Source organism: Lemur catta, chromosome 7 (genome assembly GCF_020740605.2).
Source record: "Lemur catta isolate mLemCat1 chromosome 7, mLemCat1.pri, whole genome shotgun sequence".
NCBI lineage: Eukaryota > Metazoa > Chordata > Mammalia > Primates > Lemuridae > Lemur > Lemur catta.
The window spans coordinates 32,233,083-32,246,300 of NC_059134.1; the positions used below are offsets into that span (position 1 = coordinate 32,233,083).

The window sequence follows — 13,218 nt, forward strand, 5'->3', positions numbered from 1 at the left end:
ATAGCCAATTAACAATTCCATTTACTATCTTGCATGTATTCATCTGTAAATCAGAGGGTTGGACCACAGTGCTTGGCAAATAGTGGACATTCAATAAATGCTCTGTTTCAAAAACCCATAATTCTATAATATAGTGAAGATGGTATGGCTAGATAGCCAACTTCCAGTATCACAAAGGAGAAATTGACATAACCAGTAGGAAAAAATGTTATAATTAGGAACTGAAAGAGCTGAGACTCTCTACCTCTAGATTTTAGTTTTTCTGGGCTTGAATTTTCAAATTACATATAAAACTTTTTACTGGAATACACTCATTCAGTGAGAGATTAGTAAATGTTGATGATGATGATGATGATGATGCCTTATTAAGTAGGAGCTCAAAACCACTAAGTTGAAATTTAGGAAACATTATGCCATAATTTACATGATGTCTAAGAAAGTCATCTATCTTTTGAGGTGAGAAAAAATGTACTTGTAATCAGAAATTTGCCAGCTTTTTTTGCAAATATTAATAACATACTTTTGCAATGTTGTCAGACAAAAAAATCAAACAACTCGATACTTTAACTTTACACTGAAAGAGAAATTTTACAGAAGCTTGCACATTTTACATTTCTACCAATTTCCCGATTTACCTACTTGTTATAAATCACTTTGCATATACAGTTTTCATCCAGGTAGAAAAGTTACTGATGGAAATATTTAATTAACAAAATTTTTTTAAAAACATACAATTTCTTCAAGGAAATTCATATGTAAACTATTATAATAATAATACTAAACTGAGCTAATGTCTAACAACTTTACTCTTAAATATAGAAATTTAAAAATGATTAGGGGCTTATACTGTACCATCATAATGACAAAATGCTTCTTTCCTAAGCCAGAGATGGTGATTTATGACAAAATGTTAATGGAAGAACTGCATAAGGAACTTTCTATCTTAACATTTTAAAATATCAACAACACATTACATAAAAACAAATACCTTTGGAGGAGTCTCAGATCCTGGATACTCTCTTTGATCTAGTTTTTTCCAGCGATCCATTAGTTTGGTTACCATAGGAGTATTAAAATCTACCAACTGGAATCCCGTAACATTGGCTCCACCGTGTATAAACCTCTCAAGAGAAATATCCTTGAATCCCTATAAAAATCGATATAAAAGATTGTTAAATTTATTTCATGAGTATACAATTCAGCTCTTCAATAGAAACATGAATTAATGACCAATATGTACATCCAAATAGATTTCTAATAAAAAATGGCTAAAAAGAGGTGGAAAGTCTAATTATGTCGATTTGGCTGTTAAATTCTGTAATTCAAAATCCAATATATGAGACAAGGATATAAATGTTTTTAGTTCGGTTCAGCTGGAGTATTTCTTGGATGCCTCTGAATGCCATTTATGAAGTATGAAGGGGGATATAGGAAACAAATATGATAGCATTGAAACTCTCCTTGTTAAGTACATAATTTCCCTCTGATGTAGATACGTACAGACATGTACTATATGAAGGTAATATCAAGGTATTATGGTACTCTGAGTCTGTGATGGATGAGACCATTTTAAGGGGTTTTTGTTTAGTTACAAAGTGGTTTAAAAGCAGACAGAGCCGGTAATTTGAACCAGAGAGGGTCAAAGCTTTGATTACATTCATCACTACAGCCCTTAGAGTCCTGAGAAATGGTAGTGCAAGAAAAGAGAGCGAGATGGGCCATTCATGGACTTCTGTGTGGTGGAAAAAAAAACCAAAAAGGTGTCTACTAGGTGAAGTGAAGAAGCTAGGAGGGAAGAGTATCCTCTCTTTTGGCCTGGAGGTAGTTATCTAGGTTTCAGAAGTTCTAAAAAGTCTTTCCTTCTCTCCTTCCTTCCTTCCATCTATCATCTACCTGTTCATCTATTATCCATCTATCTACAACTACCTATTATCTATTTATCTGTTATCTGTCTATATCTATCTTTCTCTTATCTATTAACTGTTTATCCATCCATCTATGTTTATCTATCATCCATGTATCTATGTATCTATCTATTGTTTTTTAGCTGACCCCTTTTTTTCCACTAAGTACTTAAGGTGTATTACAAAACTACACACTCAACACAAAGTGTAAAACAAGTAAATAATTGCAAGAAGAGGCCAAAAAGCATATTTGGAAGTAAATTAATAAAGGCAAAGGTATTAGCTCAGAGAAAAGTAAAACACACACATACATACACACATGTGTTTGTAGAAAATGTAATTGAGCCATTTGTTTTCTCTTTGTATTTAGTACAGTTCTTTTGAAAATGTGAATATCCTTCAATTTTGCTGAAGGAATTAAGGAAAATTGTTTTGTCTATTCTGTTGGTGGAAGTAAAATCCATACAAGTAACCCTGCAGTTAGAGTAGGAACCAATGAGGACTTGGGGTGGCCCGTCATGAATGCACCTTGGCCATACTTTTGAAAACTTGTTTCCTTCCTTCCTTCCTTCCTTCCTTCCTTCCTTCCTTCCTTCCTTCCTTCCTTCCTTCCTTCCTTCCTTCCTTCCCTCCTTCCCTCCTTCCCTCCTCCCTTCCTCCCTTCCTTCATTCCTCCCTCCCCTCCTCTCTTCTTTCCTTCCTTTCTTCCTTCCCTCTTTTCTCTCTTTTTCTCTCTCTCTTCTCTCTCCTCCTCCTCCTCTCTCCACTCCCTTTTCCTCCTCCTCCTCTTACTTTATAATGTTATAATGAAGGAGATTGTCTTCCTAGCCAACATCTGTGCATTGGCGTTTGGCTATCTAAGAAAAAACAGACACGTCTATTGGCAATTGAGCAAAATTGCTGTTGAGAGACCCAGGCATATGAGCTGGTAGCTAATAAGGATGCTGAATTTACTGTGTACCAGGCACTGTGCTAAGCACATTACACAGGTTATCTATCTAGTTCATTTCTCACAAGGTTATGAGTTAGATCCTCTTATTAGCCTTTTCTTACAGATAAGAAAACTGAGGCTCTGCCGGGCGCGGTGGCTCACGGCTGTAATCCTAGCACTCTGGGAGGCCGAAGCGGGTGGATTGCTCGAGGTCAGGAGTTTGAGACCAGCCTGAGCAAGAGCGAGACCCCGTCTCTACTAAAAATTGAAAGAAATTATATGGCCAACTAAAAATCTATATAGAAAAAATTAGCCGGGCATGGTGGCGCATGCTTGTAGTCCCAGCTACTCGGGAGGCTGAGGCAGTAGGATCGCTTAAACCGAGGAGTCTGAGGTTGCTGTGAGCTAGGCTGATGCCACGGCACTCACTCTAGCCTGGGTAATAATGTGAGACTCTGTCTCAAAAAAAACAATACAAACAAAAAAAAAAAAAGAAAGAAAGAAAACTGAGGCTCATTGGGGTCAAGCAAAACTATTCAAGGCCACCCAGCAAATATAAGGTACAGCCAAGATTCCAGCCAGACAAACTGACTCCTGAATTTGCCTTTTTCACCCTAGCCTCCTGAATATTCTTACAAAGAGGCCTGTGTTTTTAATTTTATTAATTATCATAGTGTCTGTAGGAAGGGCAAGGTGATACTGTACACAAAAAGGCCCAGGCTTTGAATCCCACCTCTGTTACTTTCTAACCTTAGGTTTCCCACATGCAAAATGAGAATGATAATGCTAAAGTACCACATTTGGTTTGAATTCAGTAAATGATCACTATTATTAATTAAGTCACTCAACAAATATTTATTTCATGCCTATTATGTGCCAGCTAATTTGACAGCTCATCAGTAACATTCTCATTTCATTGATGAAGAAACTAGACACCAGAAAGCAAATCTATGCTCCTTAAATGGGAAAAACACTGTCCATCAATCTCTAGCTAGTAAAATGTCAGTGGAACATTTGTTTGCTTCTACCAGACTATAGGGCAGACCCACAGGCAGTCAAATAATTCCAATGTTTTCTAAAAGCCACAGTAATTCAACTATTGCATTAGTTGCTAATTGATGACATTATTATTTTCTTTCAGCCATGAATGAAATAGAAGGTCTGCCAAGCCTTCTTTCACAGTGTTATCCACAGCTGCAAGATAAGCAGGCAAATCTACAGCCTTCAGAAAAATCATCTGATGCAAAGTCTAGTTGATAAATAACAGTCCACATTTCTCTGATTCCATCCTGCTGAAGGTAAAGGAGAAAACTGTCATGTATGATTATAAACCCCTTTCAGTTATGATTTGAATGAATGGTGTGTGGCTCAGTTTATTTTAGCTATGTCTGTGTGAGTACAGGCAATATTTTTCCTTTCATACATTTTCTTATAATTTTATATAGAAAATCGATAGGATCTAGACTGTGAAGCAGTTTTCTTAGAAACAGTTACTTTGGTGACCATTTAGATTTCAGTTTTTACCCAAAGAATATCATGGTTCTAGGGCAACATTGTAATCAAACTGATTACTTCACAGTTGGGGAGATCAGGGGTTAAGTAACTAAGTAACTAATGTTCCTGAGGGTGGGGGGAAATGAGGGGAAAGGCTTTCTACTTGTGAAACTGGGCTACTATGTTGCTTGGATTTCACAATGGTTAATGAACCCTTTCCAGATTAACTTCCAATTTGGTTTTCCTTTTAATTTCCATTTGCAGTTCATACATCCTCTGGGGGAAAAGGAAATGTTTGAAATTGTAGGTATCAGATATCCTGATGACTATTTATGTAAATTAATGTCTATCACATTATTGATGTTTTATAAATGCTCATTCTTTAAGCTTTATCTAATTCAGATAATATTTCTGCTGTGTTTTGCATTTCAGGTCCTTAGGTTGACTAAATTACATCAAGACAGCCCTGGTGCATTTAACAGAAGTAACATCAAATAGCATGGGGAGAATCTATTTTATTGATTTTTTCCATTCTACTGAATGGTAAAAATCTTAGTTTTTAAAGAAATTGACTTAAAGTATGCACTTTTTTTTTTTTTTTTGAGACAGAGTCTTGCTCTGTCGCCCTGGGTAGAATGCAGTGGCATCATCATAGCTCACTGCAAACTCAAACTCCTGAGCTCAAGTGATCCTACAGCCTCAGCCTCCTGAGTAGCTGGGACTACAGGCACATGCCACAATGTCCAGCTAATTTTTCTATTTTTAGTAGAGATGGGGTCTTGCTCTTGCTTAGGCTGGTCTTAGACTTCTGAGCTCAAGCAATCCTCCCGCCTTGGCCTCCCAGAGTGCTAGGATTATAGGCGTGAGTCACTGCATCCGGCCATGCATGCACTTTTGATGCACATGTAGATAGATGGTAGAGTCAGACATGCTTAATGCAGAAAAGTTGAACAACAGAGGAAACACAAAGGAAAAAGTAACACAATTTTACCAAGTTGATAGAATCTTAACTGGGGTCATTGCACTTGAATAAAAACATGCTAGAGTGCAAATTTTGGGAACAGTGTCTAGTCTCCACTCTGAAACTAACCTAAATGTAGACAAGTCACTTTTGCACTTTATATCATAAATTCTTTACCTTCTGAATGAGGTGTGAAGGCTATGTGTGTGTGGTGTGGTGGGGGATAGGTAAAGAATAGATTCAGTTCATTTTAAATTATATATCCTGAACATTTTAAAATTTTATACGTCTTTATGATAGAGCCAGATGTTTTCCTAGGTACAAACTGAATACATTTTAAAAAATTAAAAATATAAATGAGAAAAAGATTCTAAGAATATCCCTGGCAGGAGGAACAAATGACAACAGCCCCTGGTTGCTATTGGCAGCCGTATTTAAATGATCTGACTGCTGAAGGAAGAATGAATATGAACATAGAACAACATATGTCTAAGGTTAGATCCCCCTTAAGGGTAGTGCGGGAAATACTTAAATGAATGGTCACTTGGTGGCATTATTGCTACTTACAAGTTGTTTATTTATTCTTTGCAACCAGACAGGCCAGATCTTTAAACCTGTCTTTGTGATTTAAAATCTGTGTGATCCTGGGTAAATTACTCTAAGCCTCATTTTCCAACATATAAAATAAGCATCTATCTTTAAGGATAAATTAAAACAATTTATGGTAACAAAACAAACAAAATGACATAAGCTGAGTGCTAGAGGATAAGCAGAGGTTCAGCAGATAAAGAGTAAGGATAAAGACACTTTTATATGATAAAAAAAAAAAGAGAGAGAGACATTGTTCCTGCCCTCAATGAACTTGCAGTGTGCTAATGTCCTATTTGCAGCTGTGCAATAGGATGTTGGACAGTATCTGCTACAGAGGAGGTGTAAAATAATAATTTGGTGAATGAAAAAATGAATGAATTCTACACTATTGGTACACAGGGTGGTTTGTGAACCCAGAAGAGGGACTATCGGAGTGGATATTTAAGGACGGCTTTCTGGAAGAACTGACAGTGACTACTGATTAGGATTGGATGAGGTAAATGCCTCCTTGTTGAGATGACAGCTTAAGCTAAAGCTGTGAAGGAGAAAGCAACATTAGCTGTCTGGGAATTAGTTCAGTTTGCGGAAGGGACATGTAGGGTGGAGTAGGAAAGAAATTCTGGGGTTAAGTAGGGGTAAAATCTTAAAGGGCTTTTTGCACATCAAGTTCAATGGTGTAAATGCTTATCCTAAAGGATTTAAGTAGACTAGTGCTTGGACTTTGAATGCTTACTCTGCTAGAAGGTGGTAAAAACTGGGGCAATGACTCAGAGCTGGGATAGTATGTCATTTTGAGAGAAATGCAAGTTCTGTGGAGAAGTGAGACAAGAATTAGGTAGAGCTGGAAAACCCACAAAGAATCTGATCATGAAGGGTCTGATGTCTTTTACTGTATTTGCAGCTTGGAGCCAAAAAAAAGTTTAAGCAGGGAAATGATATAATCGTACTTATCTTCAAAAAATAACTGGCAGCAAAGTGAAAAAATAACTGGAAAAGGAAAAGTCTAGGGGCAAAGTAGGGAAGCGATTTTCTTTTAAATCTCTGAAAGACACACTACAATGAACCAACAGACAGATGAAGTTTTCCTGCCTCTAAGTCTCTCGGAAATTTCTAGAACAGAGCTTAATCTATTGGAGATACCATGTGCTTTCACCTGTACTGCTAGATGATGTGTTTGTCTAAATGAAAAATGCATGCACCCACATACAATGCACATACAGGACTTAGAAAATAAAAAGAGATTTCAGCAATCTTCTATTTCTTCTAAGTTTTACTCATACTTTATATGAAATTGTTAATGATAGTGGTAGTGATAATCACAGAGAAATTTCAAGAATCAGAGATGGGCATGCCCATTTATTCAGATATCCAGCATAGCTCATGCTATTCAGATGGAGTTAATAGCTTCCTGTGGCCGCTGTTGAACCCTCTGCAGACTGAGGCTAGAGTACTAAGAGAGAGGATTCTCACTTCTTTTGCCCTGGCTGGAGGTAAGATGCCAGCACATTGCAGTAGCTGCAAAGGCTAAGAAGATCGGTGGGACATGGAAAACATCAATCTATCCCCATTTCATCAGGATAGAATGATGCAAGAGATGGAATGACAGTTAATTGAAAAACATAAGTTCAACTTATAGATAATGACAAGACTATTTTAAATAATGCCAAAAAGTATTCACAACCTATTTTTATCTTTACTCATAAACAAATTGAATATTATTTTATTTAAATACATGGATTCTTCCTTCTGTATTTCAGCCAAAGAATTTAGTGACCATTAGAAAGCCACTATTTCTGTAACATTCCTTACTTTGTTTCTTGGTTTAGAGGATTATCCTTTTAAAAGAATCTAATGAATACCTGCATTTAAACTCAGCTTCTCCAGGGAGTTAACCTTGTTTAAATAAGGGAGTTCCTTGACTTTTACAAAAATACATGCTTATAAATTCATGATACAATTCAATGCATCACATATTGATGTCTGCTTAGCTTCATTCTTCTCTTTTTGGTAAATATGGGTTGGACTTCAGACCTTCTGTTTTGGTTTTCAACATTGTGTCTACAGAATATTTTAAATCAGGAATATTTGTAGCCACCCAGTAACCAGTAAGAATTATTGTTTCAGAAATCAGTTTTTACAAATGCCATTGAATCAGCCTTGATGAGTTGGTTAAGTAGCAGTTCCTTGTTTATTGTAAATTGTAATCATAAATTATAAATGGAATTTTCTTGATTTAATTTTAGAATATTTATTGCTAGTATATAGAAATATAATAGATTTTTATATATTGACCTTGCATCATGCAACCCTGTTGAACTCATTAGTTCCATACTCTTTTTTTTGATTCTGTAGGACTTTTTATATATAAAATATTCTTCTTTCTCAATCTGGATGCCTTTTATTTATTTTTCTTGCCTGACTGCCCCTGCTAGAACCTTCAGTACAAGGTTCAATAGAAGTAGTGAGAGGGGACAGCCTTACTCTTTTCCTGATGTTAGGGGAAAATTATTCAGTCTTTTAACATTAAGTACAATGTTAACGTAATTTTTCATTTTGATTCTAGATTGACTTCACAGTTGGGAATCCAATGCACATAGTTCTCAATAAATAGCTGCTGAATCATTCCACTGTGTTACTCAATAAAATATTATTTACATCTATTAACCACAATATTGGCTATGATGGGATAGTTTAAGATGGATAAAAGAATAACATTCCATTCATTGCACATCAGTGTTAAAACATTAAAAGAAAGTTAGTTTTATTAATTAAGACAAATTATTTTCACACAATGTCTATAAAATGCATTTGAAGTAACAGTCCTTTAGGGATAAATGAACATGTTAACAGAATCCATATTAATGCACTATATTATAATGCAGAGATGTGCAAGTCACTGGCCTAATCATGTGTAACAAAGATATCAACTACATATGATAAAACCTTGCTTATTTTGAGTGAGAGTGATGGTTCTATTTTCTACTGCAGGCAAAATGTTTTCCTATTTCATATGTTTGTACTTTAGATAACATATATGCTACCATCTACTAGGGCTGTTTATGACAGGCTGTGATACCCATTAGAGTGTTATAAATATTAATTCTTCCTATTTTGTATTGGTTTATTTATTTTAGTTGCCAGTGTCAGAAATTCATTTCTGGAATGATAGTTTATATATAACATATTGATTTTTTCCCCCTTGGATTCTATTGTTTGTAAGGATAAATGTCATAACATTGTATTTGATATAAAAGTGATTAATTATAATCTCATTGTACAATGCCATTGTGAATACAGACATCCCATAATCATAATGTCTTTTTTTCTCATAGTGATTAATACCAGAATATATTTGCTTTAGATTTGTATTTTTATAAAAATGTTAATATTAAAACACCCACACTAGGGGCCTTCTAAAAGCAACAGAAAAGACAAATCAAAATTTTCCAGATAGTCCATTAAGTTGCAAAATTATATTTTATCTAAAAAACACAATACGATAATGGCTCACAGTATATCGCTGTATCTTATATCTCAGCTGATATCTCAGCTCCACCTAGGTCACTAAAGACTGAAAATTCCTGTCTCAAAGTGTGGTGGTCCACCTGCCACGTGGAAAGAGTGGATAGATCTGAACCTCTTTTGCATCCTTTAGCTCCTTTCCTGCTTCAAGCACTAGATAGTCATCAAAGAAATGTGTGGTGGGAATAGACAGGGAAAAAAGAGAAAACATTCTTAACTTCTCTAGGATAAACCATTTTGGGGACCAAGCCCTTAGGGCAGATGGTACTCTAATAAAGCAAGAGAGGATGGCCCTCCCCAGAGCCGGCATCTGCCCTACACTGTAAGGTTAACAAGAGACATTTAGTGAGCCTTGCCAAGAAATCTGAAAGGACTTGTCTCGAGTCTTTTAGGATTTCATAAAAATGCATATATCTTGTTTGTTCACCATTGGTATATAATGTGTGAAAAGTTGACATGATTTAAAAATAAATTTGGATTACTCCCATTCAAAAAACTTGCTTATATAGCCATTATATACTGCTGTTCTTAAAACTGGAAAACATAGGTCATCGATTTAGGTCATTCTTGTAATATCCAAATATTGCCAATCTTTATCCGTAGGGTAGCATTTATCATTTAGATAGAGAAAAAAGCCATTATTTAATTTGACAAGTGATATCACAGCAAAGTAACCATAATAATTAGTTTTAAAGGTCACTTTGGCAGATACCAAGCCAATCTGCATAAAAATATATTGAATTCTACATTAGGAATATGATGATCATTGTAATAAAATAACCTATGTATTATAAAAGCTTAGTAAGTAATGTAGACTAACCATTTATTGAAGCATTATTTTAAGGTACAGCTAAAATAATCTAGAATGCTTGAGCAATTCTTATGAAAAGTGGAAAATAAAGAGCTCTTACCAAGTTCGCAATGATATAATGGTAGCCTTTAACATGCTTTCCAACACTTACAATCTGTAAAGACATAAGCAAATGAGAGAAAATCAATTTAACTTTACTAAAAGCTTATTTTTAAAAAAATAAAATATTAACTATTCTAGCATAATTCCATGAGGAATCATGATGAGAAAATGATATAGTTTTCCTTATCAAAATCATGTATTCTAATTAGAGGAATTTTATAAGCCACACTTAAAATAAATGGTAAAAATATCACTTTTATTCAGTCATATTCTATAAATGACCAATTTATTTCACTACATCTTGTTTAGAAAATTAGTATGTTATAATCTCCTCAAAGAGAATGACAATGCTATGACCCAACGAACAATTTACACACATTTCTCAGGAGAATACATTAACATAGAAACTTACAATGATTTTGGTCCAAACAATTTAGATGTATTTAATTTATTGATAATTTATAGAAATGCAAGAGAGACTGTTAGGTGTCTTCAAAAGGTAAGAATTATCACCCATAAGTAGATTGGATAGTTGTCCTGAGCAGCAAGGTTTTTCTAAGGCACAATCTTTGTTTTTAGGTACCTCTGATACCAGAGAATACTCAGTTAATTCTCATCTGCATATGGGTATGGAAATATTTTATTATAATAACAAGAATAAGGAAAAAAACAACATCAAGAAGCTTTTCTCCCTGTTAGATCCATTTTTTTTCTGAGAATGTTTTTAGGAACGTTAGGACATTAACTCAAATAATTTAAGAAAAGGAAATACCACGGATTTTTAAAAAGTACAATTTTATTTCTGTATAAGAGATTAAAACTCCTATTCTCTGAAAAACTGAAAATTTCTTCAATAAGGGAAATCTAATTGCGGTGACTAACGAGCAGCTTTGTAACCTCGTTGATGTCTTCAACGGTAACAATGCAATCCACGATTTCATATACTTTCACTACCAAAGACAAAAATTAAATTGTTTTTAGCATTTTAATATCCCCTAAAAACATTTCTTTGTAATTGAGTGACTCGTATATGAAATACAAGAAAACCTTTTAAAACCAAAACATATCAGTTGTGTCTGAAAGCAGAATTTTGTTTACATGGCTATTTGTGATATAAAATTCATGCTTATCTCATTTTTCCTTTTGATTACACCTGAGACCTTTTTTGCCTTTAAATTTCTGTAGTGTTAGTACAATTAGTTTAAATTTTTACTTTTAATTAATTTTTGTTTATATCGTTCATGATTTTTTGTACTTCCTGATCATGAGGACTGATTGCTCTTCAACAATAAAAACTCTCAGCCAAGCCAGTATCCCTTAAAATATCCCACTAAAGATGTTTTGTGTTGGCTTTTAATAGATACTGCAATGTTAGTATCACTGGCTGGGGCCACATTTATGATATTTCTCAGCTTCTAGATTCCCAGACCACAGTGTGTAGTGTGAATTGAAAATACAATCTGTCTTAAGAACAAGGCTGTGATGACAAATTCTCAGGGACAATATTTCCCTCACTACACTAAGCCTAGGCCCAGACAGAAAACACTTAGTTGACTCCCTAATCTTATAAGTGACAGATTTCTTTTTTTTTTTTTTTACTATACTCTGTTATGGGGCTGTTGCCCTTCAATGATCTGGTTTTGTATGGCATCTAAGGTCTAATTTATTGCCTTGATTGAGCCCAAAGCTTCTATTCTTGGGTGTATATTAAATCTCCAATTGGGCTACCCAATCTGGCAACTTCCTTCTTCACAGCAGCCTGTCATTCTTGGCCCCTGAAGATTTTCTTTACTTTCTTGGAAGTTTGGCTATGTATTTGTAACATTTTACAGAACATTTCTCTATATTTCATATTGCTGGACTTACCTAGTCCACAATTTATCTAAAACTGTATTTCCCTATAGAATCTTACCATGAAAATGAAGATAAACAATAAATAGATGGGATTATAAAAAAAGTTCAGTAAAGAAACAGCTTAATTAGTTGTCATATTGGGTAATGCAGACCTGAGTGATGTAACATGGGCTGAACAGGCTGGAGCCAATTTATTCTCTGGGAATCTCAGGTACAGCTTGTAGAGAAGACAGTGATCGGGGGACACTCCATTGTTGGTACTCAGCCAGGAGACCACATACTCTATTTACTGAGTCTACTACAGATTCCTGCTATTTGGCCCCAGGAGGGACTATTGCCACTCAGCAATCCATCATTTATCTCTTGCTGATTCACTATAACTTTCTCTGGTGTGGCTATTTAAGCCTTTTGGCACTCTCTCTAAGCCCCCATACTCATCCCACCTCTTCTTTCTTAACACTCTCAGCTTGTGATTTCTGTGTGACTACAGTCAAGACCCTGTGCCAGTTTTATAAAAAAATTCATGGTAAGGTACAAATACTTGTAAATGTTAAAAAGATGTGAAACCAGTGAAAATTCTGCACTGGGTGTGTCTCCATAAATTAATCCCTGTCAGTTCTAGATTGCCTAGAAAAGAATTGTAATAAATTAAAGCCTATACAATACATTTTCAAAGAGTGAGGAATTAAAAAACCACAAGAAACCAAAAGGGACGACAATCCTGGCACAAAAGGTCTTGCAGAACTCGATGTGCACCAACATTCTGGGGACCAAGGGCCTTGGGGAACAGGGATCTGGAGATTTATTTTCCTGGCTGGCAACACTAGAGATATCACCATCTTTGCTGAGCCAGATCCTGGCTGGGAAGAAGCAAATGTACTGCACAAGCTGCTGTGAAGGTCTCACTGCCTTTGAACAGTAGAAAATTCACCCACCACCCCAACCTGGGGTGGCCATGGTGTAAAGCCAGCTCTTGGTCCCCCTGCCAAGCATCCACCACTAGGTGGAAGTTTCTTTGTGAAAAAATCCAATTTACACTCCATAGAAT

At 35.4% G+C, this 13,218-nt stretch overlaps 1 protein-coding gene across 3 annotated transcripts in view; it reads right to left on the reverse strand.

Moving 5' to 3' along the window:
* GRIA4 (glutamate ionotropic receptor AMPA type subunit 4) overlaps positions 1-13,218 on the reverse strand; it is a 345,257-nt gene that overhangs the window by 76,744 nt on the left and 255,295 nt on the right. For all 3 annotated transcript variants that reach the window (XM_045556700.1, XM_045556701.1, XM_045556702.1), the window contains exons 5-6: positions 10,315-10,368; positions 989-1,147 (exon numbers count right to left, since the gene is read on the reverse strand). In XM_045556700.1, the coding sequence (XP_045412656.1) occupies positions 989-1,147; positions 10,315-10,368 (213 nt within the window). The remainder of the gene's footprint in view (positions 1-988; positions 1,148-10,314; positions 10,369-13,218) is intronic.